A 17,970-nucleotide genomic window follows, 5' to 3' on the forward strand; every position below is an offset into this window, starting at 1 on the left:
GTACCTGAATGTACATTAATTTGGGATTCACATTTTTGTTTCACCCTCCAAGAAATCCTTCATTCCAGATTTGGATTCTTCCAAATAAATTAAGACTTAGGATCCCTTCTTCATCATTAGGGACAATATTTTAATAATGCCAGGACAACTGTTTCATTAAACAACAGGCTATACTAATGCAGTATCTTAAGAAAGAACACCAAAACCAGGTATGTAGGTAAGTTATTTCTGAAACAAACTCTGACAATTCTTTTTAAATACCATTAATATAAATAAGTTTCTTGGTCAGAAAAGGGGGGTTAGAGGTTTTGTCTGCAGGTAAAGAATGAACTGAAATTTATTAACTCTAATGCAGTGTGTGCCAAATCCCTTGAGGTAGCTTAATCAACTGCAGCTTTCTGGGCTCAGCTCCCAAATACTTGGTTCAGTAGATCTGGGATGGGGTATAGGGGACTGCATCTTTAAAATGACCTTCAGTGACTCTGATGTCGGAAACACACTGAACCATGCTGTGAGGAAAACTGCAGACTCCTGGTTTCTCGAATGGATCACTGCTGATTGCCACTGCTCATCAACTAATTCTCATTCACTAGCCACTGCAGCAGGCCCCTCACCCAGCCAGTGGTCACCGCAACACCTGCATAAAATCCTCAAGTCCTTCCAGTCAAGCCAGGAAGAGGCCAGAAAATCACCTGATCCTGAATTCAGGTCTCTCCTGCCACACGGCACCAAGCTGCCACAAAGAAAACACATTGGCCAACTGCTATATTATTGTTGGCAAGCACCGAAATTTGCTCAAAACCTTTACAAATGAAACCCAGCTGCCTAAGCTCAATACCAGATGTCTTCTACAATGTGTGGCTTTGATAGATTAAATTGAGCATAAGAAAGAGATGAAATATATGAAAATCTAATTTGCAAGATGTTTGTCATTAAGTCTAACAAAAAAAGACAGAAAATTATATTTTTCACTAGAAGAGGTTAAGTAGGGTAGATTAACAATATTCATAACTACCAAAATGCATTTTATGAATAAACTGTTTAGTGTCTTTTTAAAAATACAGCCCAAAACAATCTTCAAAAATACCCACTGAAAGAATGTCTTATGTCAGTAAAATCATTCAATTTATCATGAGGGTCCTTTTCCTTTAAACCCATTCCCCAATTTGAACACATTTTCATTCAGGGCATAGGAAATTAAGTAGGAAATATTTAGTGATAGTGTCTGATTTCAATAAACTGTAATAACCCTATGAAAACATGCATATAAGAAACATATGTATGCAGATATATATAATATGTATAAGAAAGTATGGAAGTAAAAAGGCAACTTGTTTAGTAACCTCAATTAAGTGGCATCTACCCTTCTTCTGTTACGTCCTGATGAAACATTTTTGTTGTTTTCCAGGTCACTGCACAGTTCTCGATAACTCAGCTGATTTAAGCGCCTGAGTTAAACTCAGAACCAGTTGAATATTCCTCCAATGAGCTGCACATCCCCTCACTTAAATGAGTTAATAGTTAATGGGCAAATACAGCATATTACTCTTACAACATTAACCTTTACTTTTTTCAAAAAAGAAACATATAAATCATAATGGAATTTAAAAACAATAAGCAATTGAGCATATTGACTCTAACCAAGATAAACATTCCATTGAGATTTAGCCCCATAAAAAGTGCACCATCATTAAAAGTACACACAATTACAATTGGCAGGTTATTATTTTTCAGATTTGAAAAATATTGTCATAGTTTTCTTTTAGAGAAACCAAAATAAAGCTGAAGATTTTAGCAAAGACATAGTTTCAACATGAATATTTCTACAAACATAATAGCAGAAAGATAATTTTATGCAAAGTTTACAAAACAAACCTGGCCTCAGATTTTCTGAAGCTATATACTATTGGCCTTGGCATAGTTTAAAGGAAAACAGAAATAATCATAAAGAATTTTAAGATGCCATATTATATTAAATTCTCTCACACTTGGCTGATATCTTATCAATGCAGTTCCCACAACGCCGAAGTTCCACAATTGATGCAAAACTGATATCAGTAGCTATTTCCTTACCTTTAAAACTCCCGTTAAAATTGTGAAGATACTAAGATAAATATGGGGACATTAGGTCCTCGCATTATGACCACAGGATACTATCAAGCAGTAAAAACCTACGCACCAAAACCAGTCTTCTGCATGTACTTAAGAGGTTTTTAAAAAGTGAATTTGTTATGTATATTCATTCTCCCCTGGACTCCAAAAGGGATCAAAAGCATAGTTTCAGACACTCAAGTTCCCAGAATCTAATCTAATGAAACATATACTGCTAGCCACAAACTTGTGGCCTTTTTAGGGATCAAAATGTAAAATTTATGAGATATTCTTTGTGAGACATATGATGTGCAACTACTTGTTTCAATAAAGGAGTGAAAGTTATATGTAACAATCTGACAAAGCTAAATCTGCCAAGAGATTACAGTACTTGTTTCATGTATTATTTTTGCCACCACCTTTAGTATCTTGAGTTTCCACAGCATCTTTTCTTAAAGAGTAAAGAAAATCATACCACTTCAGTTACTATTAAAATCAACAACTTTTTGTAGTGACATTTCCTGAATACCAAAGTTGATGTAAAAAATAAAGTACTTTTTAAAATTTAAATTTATTTATTTTAATTGGAGGCTAATTACTTTACAATATTGTATTGGTTTTGCCATACATCAACATGAATCCGCCACGGGTGTACACATGCTCCCCATCCTGAACCCCCTTCCCACCTCCCTCCCTGTACCATCCCTCTGGGCCATCCCAGTGCATCAGCACCAAGCATCCTGTATCCTTCATCGAACCTGGACTGGTGATTCGTTTCTTATATGATATTATACATATTCTTTTTTATAATTTTTCTACTCATATAGCTAATAAGTCACTTAGTAGCCAATAGGAGTTCATTATAAGCAAAGGAATACTAGAGGTATTCTTATTGCTATTTTAAATTCCAGTAGCAGTTATATTAGGTGTTTTTGATTGTCAACCTAATCCAAAACTTCTTCTAGAACAAACTTCCACTGTCCCCAGTGTCAATTACTGTCTGGTGCCCATCTTGGCACCGGATGACTATGCATACTATTTGACTCACATCTGATTACTGTTTAGGGTCAGCAGTCAATCAAATTCTCTCTCCAAAGAATTAAAAACAAGAAACAGTGAAATGTTTATCAGTTAAGTTTGGAGAGCTAAGCAAAGAAGCTCTTCAAATATCATAAAATGCAGACACTGTTTTGGGTCATGCGCAAAATAATGAGTATGTCTAAGGAGGTAGACTCCTCTGCAGGCCAAGCACTGTACTAGGCACTTGAATTCAGCAATAAATGAGACGGACGTGGTTTTTCCTCTGAGAAGCTGGGCTTTCAGCAGGAGAGTGACACATATAATGATACATCACATGTACTATAAAACTGAAACAAAACTTACAATGAGGGGTTATAGCAAATGGATCTCATTTAATTTGGATTGTTAAGGAAAACTTAGTGATACTTAAGCAAATGAATAAGTAGAGGAGAAAGAATTTTTTGGGCTATGGAAACTACATATGTGGAAAGGAAGAGGAGTCTGGATCCTTCCGGACAGGAAAGGCCTTTGTGGCTTGCTGACCACTGAGTAGTGAGATGAGCTGCAAAGGAGTCAGAGCCTCACTGATGCAAACCTGGAAGGACGTAGAAAGGTCTGGATTTTATAATGCATGGAATGTCTGGTAACGACTTGTAGACAGAAAGAAGGGAAAAGACACACAGAGAAAAGAAGGCAATGTCCATGAGGTCCCTCACAGACATGGATGAGTAGAAACTCAGGTCCTGTGGCCTCTCTGGGTCCCATGAGGCTTGTGTTTCCTTTAGCTTTTCTTTAGGTCTCCATTCAACTTCTTCCTCTTCTTAAGTTTCTGTTCTTTTGCCCAAAATATCAATACTACTAATGTGATCTTAGACACATTATTAACTAATATGGAAGCTAATTAGTTTTGGGAGGAGTGTGATGATGGAGCTGATATCAAGCAAGAAATCAGTTAATCCAAAAGCCACAGCTCCTCTAGCATAAAGTGAAAAGTAGCAGGGCCTAGAAATAAGAATGAGGTTATTCTGAGCCCATAGTCAAAAAATCATCCTTAGGTATTTTAATATGAATATTTACACACACAAGTCTATTATGATGAGCAGAGTGATTATTTTACAGATGGAAAAAAGTATAATAATCAAGACCAAAAGGGTCCATCTGAACTTAAAATGTAGCATAAGAAAGCTTGATAGACAATGTAGCTGATTTTAATTGTCAGTACACTGTCTTAAAGATTTGCCTAATGTCCTGTCTGATTCTAAAACTGAGATACACATTTGAAAAGTTAGCAGAAAAAACATATTCATAAATTTGTTCCTAGCAGTTATTTTAAGTCAATAAAAGATTGGTAAAATGTTATTTCAAATTCAACTGGCTCACAAAGACAAAAAAAAAAAAAAAAACAACTAATCTGAACTCTGATCTATTATAACATTAATATTTTTTCAGAAGTTTTCATGTATTTGTAATTTAAAGGTTAAAATTATGTATGCACAGATATTGAAAGATACATATGCCTTAAATACATGGTAGCCATCACTACATATTTAAAGAAGATAACTTCTCATAACAAATGATAAAACTAAATAATTTGAGTTTATACTCAATAGTAATGTGAATGTGTTTAATCCAGTCTACTCTGCAGAATTTAAATTGAGAACTATAATTGAGCCACTTTCCTCCCAGGTAAATTGCCACAGAGATCAAATTTCTTACATCTGTGATGCTCACCACAAGGTGCAGTTACTCCCGATTAACAGCCCAAGATTAATTGTTGGAAGTGCCACATAATAGCTGCAGTAGAAAACATTTTAAACACAGACCCCTGTTTATGCATTTAACAGATGTGTCGGTCTAACAGCTCAGATTTTCACTATAGTGTGCCATATGGCAACAAGGATCATTTTTCACTTAAAAATATTACCAAAAATCAATGCCCTATACCAATAGTACCATTTTAATTTTGAAACTACACATTCGCAGCAATGTTTGTTATCCTCCTGTTACTGCATTTCCTATTTGTCTTAATTCTACTGAAAATATTTAATAGCGTAGATTTTTTTTTAACAGTTTTAAATTAGTGTCAACCAGATCAAACACAAATATTACAGTAGGAAATGTACGAAATACGACCTGGCAATGAAGTAGCAGGATGTAAAATCCTGGTTATATAAAACTGCAGGGGCCATGGAGACTGGGACCTGCTTTTGTTCATTGGGTTTGGGGGTTTTCCTCTACTCCAAAAGAGCTAGTACCTACTTCCTATCTTGCCTTTTTTCCCAGTAACTCTTCATTGATATAGAATTACTCCTAAAGACCGAAAGTTGGCTACCAATTTTTATTTTAATCTGATTGCTGTAATAATCTATTACTATGATTTTCTGGAGGGGGGCACAGGCACTGTGAAAATTTTCACATATACGTTTAACAAGAAGCCAAATAAACATCTCACCTCTTAAAACGCCAGAGCGTGAGGAACATCCTTGTCAGGAAGGGTGCATTGTTGCCACCGATGTGTTAGAACAAACAGAAAGCATCCTTTACCTTTTAGGTCCCTCAATCTATCACCTTTATAACCTCACTATATTCCTCTGGCAGAACTTCACAAGAATGGTAGTGGCCAAAATGATGCTAAACACTGTCTACACGTTGTACTGTGTTCATTAGGATCGCCTGTAATTCCCTACTGTGATTTAAGAAACAAGGGGCAGGGTGGCATCAAGAAATCAATCTCTAAAATACTATATTTCAAGCAGAAATGAACACTACAGCTCTTTACCATTACAGGCCGTCTTTTCACTTTTAGAAGGAGGCAATTCCACACTTCATGATCTCGAGTTTTAAAAAATACATTCCTAAAGCAATCACAATGTGCCAATATAAAAAACACAATGTTCAAAACCTACCAACATGTACCCTTTCTCCCTTTTTTCTAAGGCTATGTCTCCTCAAGTAAAACGTTTAAGATAAGATTTAAGCAGTGATAAGATTTAGGCTGATGAATCACCCCCCACACAGGCCAACCTAGCTACTCTGTTCCACTTGCTGTGACTTTGCAGAGCTTTGTACCCACGCCAGGGTTCTTGCCTTGAGAATCCCAGGGACGGGGGAGCCTGGTGGGCTGCTGTCTATGGGGTCGCAGAGTCGGACACGACTGAAGCGACTTAGCAGCAGCAGCAGCAGTACCATTTAAGGTAGAATTGGAATAATGGACATATTCCTTCCATGTAGAATGTTTAGGTTTCCATATATTTAAATAACTAAATATTTGTATTAGCCTGAAGCACACACTCTCTAAATGTCTCAAGCTGTCATTTTGAAACACAGTTACTTTAAAAACGTATTTAAGGTCTCAGAACATTAATCTTGGCTTTGTCATTCACTTAATAAGTCGTGACCACTACATAGGTCCGTGCTTCATATATACCTATCTTAGTGGTAATCATTCTTTCTGAAGTACATGCTAATTAATGATCATAACGCATTACAAGTTGTCAATGAATATTTAACTTCAGTAGTCAAAGTTACTTGGTCTTGGTTGAGCTCATAGTCTCTCTCTATAGTACACTCTGTTTTCATACAGGAAAATACATTTTTTCCAGAAAAAAAATGAAACTTATTTTACACAAGGTTACAGGTAGAGAGATTCTTCAAAAACAGTGAAAATTTCATTAGTGACAAAGCTAGGAATAAAAAGTGAGATTCAGTACGTTAATCACAGTCTGCATTGCAGGTAAAGAACCCACCTGCAATGTAGGAGACCTGGGTTTGATCCCTGGGTTGGGAAGATTCCCTGGAGGAGGGCCTGGCAACGCACTCCAGTATTCTTGCCTGGAGAATTCCCATGGACAGAGAAGCCTGGTTGCCTCCAGTCCATGGAGTCACAAAAAGAGGCAAATACAACTGAGTGACTAAGCACAGCACACTAAGATGAGCTATGGGATTCTTTCAAAGTCTTGTCTCAATTTCCATTTCCAGATTGGTTGTCTCCTATTCCTACACAGATTAGCATTATTCCTAATGACACTAATAATAGCAAACTCTTAGACAATAGTATGCACTATCACTCCTCTAAGTGCTTTGTATGTATCTAGTAATTATTTAGTAATCAAGTCAATCCTATGGTTAGTTATTATTATTATGCCCATTTCACAGTTGAGAAAATCAAGGCACCAATAAGACTCCTCATTTAGTTTACAATCTAGTAAGTGGTGAAGCTAAGATTCAAACCCAGGCATTCTTGTTCCAGAGTTCATGCACTTAACCACTATGCTACGAAATAAATTAGTAGACACACACAGACCCACATGGGCACTCATATGAAAGGGCTCTGAACAGGGAGTTAAAAAGGTTATGCTTCACGGAAAGAAGCAGGGAATGTCTCTGGGCTTCAACCTTCTCACTGAAAAGTCAACCACACAATACTATCTTAAGGTGTATTCTAATCCTAATATTTATGATTCAAAGATTCAGTCTGTAACATATAGCCTCTTCACTTTTGACTGACATAACGATAAATAGTTTATGTATTCATAGGTTTCAAGGAAAATGATAAACAGGGAATGAAAAATTGCCCTTAGGCAATCAAGAAATAGTGGTAGCATGAGTAGAGGAATAAGATTTTTCACCTCATATATATCATGCTTTGAGTTTCTTCGGACATTCTTAAGAAAGTTTCCCTGAGGTCTTTCTGTCTCTTCTAGAAGGTACCAGATTATGACAATTTTTGGAAAATAAATTAGCCAACCAGGTAAATGAATTACATGTTGTTTCCTCATATCAACATACAAAAGTCTTTTGAATTACACGTATCTATAACCAGAAATTAAAAGCATTTTTTCATGGAGCCAAGCAACAAAATATAATACTTACATAGTGTCATGGAACACTGCGAGATTATGAAAAATTAATCTTATAAGTGTCAATCCAAATATATGCCAATTGGTAATACATGCTTCTCAAGTAAACAGTACTGCCAAACAAGTTCTGTTAAATGCATTCACAGGATATGAGGCTGACCTGTAAATGCATTTCGACCTCACACATATTCCCTTTGTCACCTGGCTGAATTTTATAAAAGGGCTATTTCCTTATTTACAACTTTGTGACTTCCTCACTACCAATCACTATCACAGATAATTGTTCCACTTTAAGTTATCCTTCTTCTAAGTTGAAAATAGTTCAGCTACTTTCATAATTACTCTTTTAGCTCTTTAAAATAATTTTAATTTTTTTTTCTCCTTTAGGCAACTTTATACAAGAATAATTCTTCTGAACAAAATGATCATTTAAGAAAGCCCCTGTTCTTAAATATGGGTAAACATGACATATTCACAAATTACAATTATTGCCATTATAAAACTACAGATTTACTCAATGCATCCATGTAAAATTACAATGAACTTCAAAGTTAATTAGCTAACTATAAAAAACCTAACAATACTCAAATAAATTTAAATGATCAAAACAAAGGTTATTACACTGTTTTCTTAAATTCATCATATAAACTGTCACAGCATATTGACACTCAACCTCATCCTCAGAGTTCCAAATTAGACTGCACGTAATTAATCGCTAGAACAAACAGAAACTTCGCATCCCTTTTAAAATTATTCTGACACACACTCTACAAAGCGTTGCCCCGACAGAGAAAGTAGTAAGGTTACAGAGCAGTTGGAGGATGGGAGCTGGAAATGTTTAGCCGTTGAACTTCTGCCCTGAACTTTCCCTTCTGTGATAAAAACCACGAAACCAGACATTCACGGAGTCCCCTGTCAGCACTGTACTGCGGGGCACTGATCTTCTTACCCCTCGTGTGCATAGACAGAAGAATGAGCAAGGAAATGTGAAGCTGCCAGTTTAGTTTGTCCAGCCAACCCATTGCAGCAGGAGAGCAGTCAATGTGACCTGCCTGTTTAAGCCTCCTGTTTCTTGCCTTTCCTTCTTTCACGGAGACTCCTCTGCTGCCACTCTTGTCAGAGCTTCCGGCAAGCCTGCCAGCAAGCCCTAGACAGGACCGTGAAAGACAAGCCTGTTACAAACTGGTTCTGTCACCACGGAGACTTCAACTGATCACCTCGTGGGGAGGACAACAAAGGGCGGTGAGGACCCCGGGCCGGGTTGTTTTCTTAAGAAAGGAGCCTGACCCAGCTGTCCACACAGAGGCCAGGGCAGGCGGGACTTCGCTCCGGACTGACCATGCCGAAGTCCCCACACCTCCTGGGCAGCTGTGGAGACATTCCGCAGATACACATACCTATACTGTGCTGACATGCAACTGCTTATTTCTTCTGTTAAGGGTTTTTGCTTTTTTTTTTTTTCCCTCTGCCATGAATGGTAACTCTTTGGGAATCATAGAAAGACAAAGAGAAATAAAAATTTTTTCTTTGATAATACGATAGAAATGTTGCAACACATCCAAGTGTCACGTTATGGCATTTTCTCACACTACATCAACATTTATATAATGAGGCAAATGCTTCTGAATCAAGTGCATGGATACAAAAAAGGGTCCCATACAAAAGCCATCTTTAATGAATATTCCAAGTTGAAAGATTTCAGTTAAGCTATTCATTAATTAATTTGATATGACTATAGTTTGAAGTTTTCTACAGAGCAAAAAAAAAAGTACTGTGACCTAACCTATTTTATTATGTGAATAAAACCAAGGTAAGTTATTCAATGTTTTACACATTAATTATAATTGTGCCTCAATATAACTATGAATATTTTGTAATATTTCAACTTTCTAATGATATTCTGAGTGACCTGTCTGATACTAAGGGACTACAAGACTCTGATTCACTCTGGGAACTGTTGATAATTAAAGAACAGCAAAAAATATAAACAAATTTTCAGTGTTATAGAAAGAAACAAAAGTAGTTATTAAATCTAATCCATTTGCATGATAAAGGATATATGAGTATGAGAGCAGAGACATAATTCAATGGTTATATCTAAGATAGCATTAGAATGAGTTTACTTGAAATTTTAAGAATAACTTTCTTGGAAAAAAAAATCTCTGCTATCTTCCCCTTCTTAAGAGACACCCCCACTTCTTTTCACACACACCAGCAACTCCCAGCACTATCCTAATGGATGGCATTCAAATCTATTCTCTGTCTTAGAGTAGCTGAACAATTGCTTGTTAGGATTTAATAAATGCTATTAATACTATCAAGCCAACATCCTCAGTTCCATTTCATGAAATGGAATTTCACACATAACCACATAGAAATTTTTGGAATATTCTAAGCTTTAACTACATGTTAAGCATTTCACAGAATCCACAGACCTTACTTCTCAGGAAAATAGAAGTTTGGGGAGGTAAATGAGATAATCTTTCAGTATCATTTATCCATATTCCTTTTAGGGAGACTGCAGCATACTAAAATGAGTAAGAGAGATCAGGATCAAAGGGGTCACGTGAGTGAAGAGCAAACCAAAATCAAATAGAACCTCTTGTCCAAACTTTCTACATTCGGCTCAGTGCCACATCACAACATGGTTCCATTGCCAAATTGGAACCTAGCCTTAAGCTCTGGGATGACGAGTGAATGGCTAAAATGTGGGACAGTTCCCACTGCTCACATTTCCCCAATACGGGCATCCACAAATGGTACAAAGCATAAAGAGGGAATAGTTGCTCTTGCCCCAAAATCCTAATTCAGTTCAAAACAAGACATACCAGCAACCATTTCTGATGAACTATGTGCTAGCTGAAGTAAATGCACTCAAGAGGTTCACAGTACCATAGAAAAAGCAGTGTATATGTAATAGAGAACTAAGTAAAAAACAGTAGTCACTTTAAAATGAAGTGTCTTCAAATGGAATAAAGATGGAAAATCAGAGTAAGGGATGGATTAGACTGGGCCCAACACTGAAGGCAGAGTTGGATGCTGAAATATGAATTGAACTTATACAGAGATAGAGAAGATGAAAAGAGAGGAAATTATATGAGCAAGCATTAGAGGCAGGATTAAATATTTTATATGTGCAATAGCATGAGACAAAAAAAAATCTTACTGAAACAGATGGCTCCTATAGTAAATGGTTGGAAAGAAAGCCAGACAGAGTGGAAGCAGATTGTGTAGGATTCTGAATTAAGGTTACAGAGTTTAGGCTATATATCATATAAATAACCGACAGGCTTTTGAGCATGAACTGGCTTAATGAATTTTTATAAAGGTTTAAGATTTCAGAATATAAGATGAGTCTGTAAACCTGAATCTCCAATTATGTGAGTAGAGGGTTTCCCTCGTGGCTCAGCTGGTAAAGAATCCTCCTGCAATGCAGGAGACATGGGTTCGATCCCTGGGTTGGGAAGATCCCCTGGAGAAGGGAAAGGCTACCCAGTCCAGTATTCTGGCCTGGAGAATTCCATGGACTATATAGTCCATGGGGTTGCAAAGAGTCAGGCACAACTGAGTGACTTTCACTTTCACTGGTAGCTCAGATGGTAAAGTATCTGCCTGTAATGCAGGAGACCCAGGTTCGATCCCTGAGTCAGGAAGATCCCCTGGAGAAGGAAATGGCAACCCACTCCAGTATTCTTGCCTGGAGAATTCCATGGACAGAGGAGCCTGGCGGGCTACAGTCTATGTGGTCTCACAGAGTCGGACATGATTGAGCAATTCTCACACACTCACTCATGTGAATAGAAGTGAAAATTAGAAGACTGACGACAGTTTTTCATTTAGTCAAAGTTTTTGGCAATACAGATTGTTTTTTTTTTTTTTTAACTTATACGAAGAAATTCAAGAGGTAGCCCTATTAATTCCCTCCATTTTGCCGTTACCATTTAACATATGCCAGGTTTCCCTGATGGCTCAAATGATAAAGAATCTGCCTGCAATACAGGAGACCCAGGTTCAATCCCTGGGTCAGGAATATCCCTTAGAGGAGGAAATGACAACCCACTCCAGTATCCTTGCCTGGAGAATTCCATGGACAGAGGAGCCCAGTGAGCTACAGTCTATGAGGTCGCGAAGAGTCAGACACAACTGAGCAACTAATCCTTTCACCTTTCTTTTAGGTACCAACAATGCAGGAGATGTTGTATAAAACACACACTTCGATTCCAGACAAACAGGCTCAAAAGATCTTTAAAAAGTCTTGTAATGCAGATCAGAAATCTGACTTAGCAAAGAAAAAAAAAATCCATATTTGCATATGATTTAGCCCACTCACTGTAAAGTACACACCAAATGAGGCTTCAAAGAAAGCTCTGAGAGAATATTGAAAGAAAGGTATCAAATTGAATTTGTACACCTGAGAGGGGCAAGGAAAAAAAAAAAAAGACTGCAGCTAGTATTACCAATATGAATACGAGTCATCACTCTGCATAATCTGTAGAATTCATACACAGATGCACTCACTCTAGGTTTGTGGATCCATCTATAGAGAAAGTCTGTTTGTGTCATCTGTGTAATCTTAAGTAAATTATTTAAACTCTCTGTCCTATAATCTGCTCAGTACCTGTTAACATTGTTATACCAAATAGACAAGTAAATGAACAGAAGTTACTGAATACAGTGCCCAGTACATAGGAGGACATCAGAAAATAGTCAACTTCCTGACAACTTTCACTAATCACTCTACTGCCTCTTGACCAAAAAAAAAAAAATCCTTATTAACAATAATGTTCTTTAATATGACATTTGCCAAATTCTTCCTGTCACAAATAATATGATCATTAAAACAAGGATATTTTTATATATATATATACACATACACACACACACACAATATATCTTAGGATAATTGAGTTTTAAAAATTCATATTATACTCACAAAGGCAAATATTGATTTAATTATTTTATTTACCTCATTTATTAAGTCATTATGCAATTGAAGAAATACAAGAAGCAGTTTGAAAATATGAGACTACTTTTTAACAGTTTCAACTTGTGACTTATTTTCACATAAAACTCCTCCAAATCTCCTGATTTTATATATAGACACAGCTTTTTAAACTATATGTGGGGGACTGTGTCAAGTGAAGGGGGTATGGGAACATTACACCATACCTGCCTTTAGGACAAAGCCTACCTTGTAGTGGGCGCAGACAGACACAATCAAATCATGACAAGGCACTACAGACATGGCCGGCTCTGCCGAGGGAACATGGAGAATACAGTGCATAAACAAAGATTAATTCTGGCCGGGGGTGGGATTGGACTTGTGGGGAAGAGGCATTTGAACTGGGTCTTCAAAGATAAGTAGGAATTCACTGCGTGAAGGGAGGCAGAGGGATTCCAAGCAGAGGACAGACAGTACAGACATTTATGAGCAAGAAAAAGAGCAATGTTTGCTGAGAACATGAAATCCTGTATATGCCTTGAGAGCAGAGAAACTGGGCTGGAAAAGCAGAGTGGGAGAGAGACATTGGGAAGGAAGGGCCCTATAGCTCCTAATTTGATTTTTGATTTTATCTTACATGCATAGGAAGCAATGCCTCGGCCTCTGAATGGGGTGTCTGCAGTTTTCATTGTATGACCTGACCACAACTACTTCTTGCAGCTGATTGGGTTTCAAAAGAAACTAGTAAACTTTTTGAGATTAGATGAAAAATATTTTCCTTTTTATGTAAGAAAATGCAACAATATCCTTAATAGTCTCCATGAGAACAATAAGGTGAGTGTTATTTTAACACTTGAACATCTCTGCTAATATTGTTTGGAATGTTTACTTTTAAACTTCTGTTCAAACACACAGACACATAAAAAACAGTTCTTTCCTTGCTCCTATTAGAAGTCATAGCATTTTAAGTACCTACAATGCCACAGAGTTCTGCAGTAAAATAGTCTTCATACTTTCATACTAGTTGCACAAAAAATAGAAAACTGTGTTCACAATTGTACTGGCTAATGCATCTTGTCATTCTGATTTTCAGCTTTACACTTACAAAATAATATAAAAAGTTACTCCCTTATCGGAGAAAAAATAAACAATAGAACTCAAGTGTGCAAAAAACCTTTTTTCCTGACTCTGGGGTTTACAAAGGCCACAACTTCAGTGGCTTTCAGGCTGCCTCTTGCCTCCCCACCCCATTCTAATTTGCAGCATTCCACATCACTAGTCATTAACAACCCAAAGCTCCCTTCAGCTGCACAGTGAAAGACCATCACATCATGACAAATAAACAATCCCTTCCTCCCTCGGAAGAGTGACATATTATTCTGAGCACGTCTTCTCTCTGCTTTCATGGCTCTGCCAAGGTCCCCCCATGAGTGGGAAGGGGTAAAAAGAGAGAAAAAATATCCCACAACTTGTCTAAAGCATGTAGAGGATGATTTGTGTTCTTACTTACGGGATATGACTGTCACTGCTGATCTGCCTTCAGGCCTAGATTACATGTGATAAGGGCTGACCTTCTTTAAGTATTCACACATTATGCACTCATGGAGAGCAGGCAGGACACAAAAGTCCTTCAGATGTTCTGGACATCAATCAAGTGCACAGCATGGAGCCTGCCAAACTTTTCTTCCATTTACTCAGAGAGAGGAAGGGGGAGTCCAAGACAGACTTAATAAAGTTTAAAGCTATGCCACAGTATATTTGGGGAGACCATTGTTATTAAAAGGGTGCTATTTGAAAAAAATTCTCTACAGTTACCACTAGCAACAAAAAAATTTCACACACAAGTAAAAAAGAGAAAACCAGATTGCACTTCAGCTTTAAAATTTCCAAACCTTTACTTATAAACAAGGTCAATAAATTTAGCAGATTGATATTTTTTCCTGAAATAATTGTTCACTAAAGATATATATCAAAAACTAAAACTATGAATTTTATAACAACCATCATAGAAGGCATCCTTTTTGAGCCATTTATAAAAGTAATAGAGTATTTGTGATAAAATACTCTGAACATATCTTAATGAAATTAAATACCAATCAATAGCATAAGCCATTATTACCTAATAAAAATATGATCATTATTAACAGGGTCAGTCAGTCAGTCAGTTCAGTCGCTCAGTCGTGTCTGACTCTTTGCGACCCCATGGATCACAGCACGCCAGGCTTCCCTGTCCATCAGCAACTCCTGGAGTTCACTCAAACTCATGTCCATCAAGTTGGTGATGCCATCCAGCCATCTCATCCTCTGTTGTCCCCTTCTCTCCTGCCCCCAATCCCTCCCAGCATCAGAGTCTTTTCCAGTGAGTCACCTCTTCGCATGAAGTGGCCAAAGTACTGGAGTTTCAGCTTTAGCATCATTCCTTCCAAAGAACACCCAGGACTGATCTCCTTTAGAATGGACTGGTTGAATCTCCTTGCAGTCCAAGGGACTCTCAAGAGTCTGCTCCTACACCACAGTTCAAAAGCATCAATTCTTCAGTGCTCAGCTTTCTTCACAGTCCAACTCTGACATCCATACATGACTACTGGAAAAACCATAGCCTTGACTGGACGGACAGGGTACAATCCCAATATTATGAAATAGACATAATATCTTCTGATACAGGCTTTCAGTGTTGGTCTTTTATCATTGCTACTCCTCACAACTCAGTAAAGGGATCTGAGAGCTTATAAAAGAGAATAAATAAGCCCAAACTTTATTCTCCTAAAATAATGTAACACTATGGACTTAGAGGGTATAATTTGATCATCAGCACAAACCCATTACAAAAAGATATTTCATGGAATTTTCTAACAGAATAATATCTTAAATATAGGACACTATCATTTACCTAGAGATTGTGAGGTTTTTTTAAAAAGCCTATGTCAGACCATGAATATAACAAGGACCTGTAGAGCCTGCATACAAGATAAGAATACTACACACAAAAAAAACCAATTAACATTAAAGAGTACCAGAGAATTAAAGGCAACTTACACAATTAAAGTACTAATGAAAATTAACTCAGGTAGTTTGTTAAGATAAGGTATAACGTAAAAAAAAAACAATAATAAACCTCCAGACTGCCCTAGGACCTCTGAACCCCATACAGGCATAATTCTATTAATACCTGGTTTCAGTGTGATGCAAAGAAAGGCTAAGTGGGGAAAACCACTAGACCATTCAGGTATGACCTAAATCAAATCCCTTATGATTATACTGTGGAAGTGAGAAATAGATTTAAGGGACTAGATCTGATAGACAGAGTGCCTGATGAACTATGGATGGAGGTTCGTGACACTGTATAGGAGACTGGGATCAAGACCATCCCCATGGAAAAGAAATGCAAAAAAGCAAAATAGCTGTCTGAGGAGGCCTTACAAATAGCTGTGAAAAGAAGAGAAGAGAAAAGCAAAGGAGAAAAGGAAAGATATACCCATTTGAATACAGAGTTCCAAAGAATAGCAAGGAGAGATAAGAAAGCCTTCCTCAGTGATCACTGCAAAGAAATAGAGAAAAACAACAGAATAGGAAAGACTAGAGATCTCTCTAAAAAAATTAGCGATATCAAGGGAACATTTCATGCAAAGACGGGCTCAATAAAGGACAGAAATGATATGCACCTAACAGAAGCAGAAGATATTAAGAAGAGGTGGCAAGAATACACAGAAGAATTATACAAAAAAGATTTTCATGACCCAGATAATCATGATGGTGTGATCACTCACCTAAAGCCAAACATCCTAGAATGTGAAGTCAAGTGGGCCTTAGAAAGCATCACTATGAACAAACCTAGTGGATGGGGATGGAATTCCAGTTCAGCTATTTCAAATCCTGAAAGATGATGCTGTGAAAGTGCTGCACTCAATATGCCAGCAAATTTGGAAAACTCAGCAGTGGCCACAGTACTGGAAAAGGTCAGTTTTCATTCCAATCCCAAAGAAAGGCAATGCCAAAGAACACTCTAACAACCGCACCATTGCACTCATCTCACACGCTAGTAAAGTAATGCTCAAAATTCTCCAAGCCAGGCTTCAGCAATATGTGAACTGTGAACTTCCAGATGTTCAAGCTGGTTTTAGAAAGGGCAGAGGAACCAGAGATCAAATTGTCAACATCCGCTGGATCATCAAAAAAGCAAGAGAGTTCCAGAAAAAACATCTATTTCTGCTTTATGGACTATGCCAAAGCCTTGGACTGTGTGGATCACAACAAACTGTGGAAAACTCTGAAAGAGATGGGAATACCAGAAAGCCTGACCTGCCTTTTGAGAAATGTGTATGCAGATCAGGAAGCAACAGTTAGAACTGGACATGAACTACAGACTGGTTCCAAATAGGAAAAGGAGTACGTCAAGGCAGTATATTGTCACTCTGCTTACTTAACTTATATGTAGAGTACATTATGAGAAACTCCGGGCTGGAGGAAGCACAAGCGAGAATCAAGATTGCGGAAGAAATATCAACAACCTCAGATATGCAGATGACACCACCCTTATGGCAGAAAGTGAAGAAGAACTAAAGAGACTCTTGATGAAAGTGAAAGAAGAGAGTGAAAAAGTTGGCTTAAAGCTCAACATGCAGAAAATGAAGATCATGGCATCCGGTCCCATCACTTCACGGCAAATAGATGGAGAAACAGTGGAAAGAGTGACAGCCTTTATTTCCTTGGGATCCTAAATCACTGCAAATGGTGACTGCAGCCATGAAATTAAAAGACACTTACTCCTTGGAAGAAAAGTTATGACCAGCTGGTCATAACTTTTAACAGCATATTAAAAAGCAGAGACATTACTTTGTCAACAAAGGGTCCATCCAGTCAAAGCTATGGTTTTTCCAGTGATCATGTATGGATGTGAGAGTTGGACTGTGAAGAAAGCTGAGCACCAAAGAATTGATGCTTTTGAACTGTGGTGTTGGAGAAGACTCTTGAGAGTCCCTTGGACTGCAAGGAGATCCAACCAGTCCATCCTAAAGGAGATCAGTCCTGGGTGTTCACTAGAAGGACTGATGTTGAAGC

The 17,970-nt window shown here is 37.5% G+C and overlaps 1 protein-coding gene across 18 annotated transcripts in view; it reads right to left on the minus strand.

Annotated features, from left to right (window-relative positions):
• The window catches only part of BMPR1B (bone morphogenetic protein receptor type 1B), a 449,200-nt gene that overhangs the window by 103,181 nt on the left and 328,049 nt on the right, over window positions 1-17,970 (minus strand). For 2 of the 18 annotated variants that reach the window (XM_070372129.1, XM_070372118.1), the window contains exon 1: window positions 8,920-9,230. The exons of 14 other annotated variants lie outside the window; for them this stretch is intronic. Coding sequence is in view for 1 of the 4 variants with exons in the window: in XM_005907859.3 (XP_005907921.1) it covers window positions 8,920-8,992 (73 nt within the window). In the remaining 3 variants the exon portion in view is untranslated. Of the gene's footprint in view, window positions 1-8,919; window positions 9,266-17,970 lie in introns of those variants that run through there. 2 more of the 18 variants (XM_005907859.3, XM_070372137.1) reach the window with 2 other exon arrangements.

Source organism: Bos mutus, chromosome 6 (assembly GCF_027580195.1).
Source record: "Bos mutus isolate GX-2022 chromosome 6, NWIPB_WYAK_1.1, whole genome shotgun sequence".
NCBI classification, from domain to species: Eukaryota; Metazoa; Chordata; class Mammalia; order Artiodactyla; family Bovidae; genus Bos; species Bos mutus.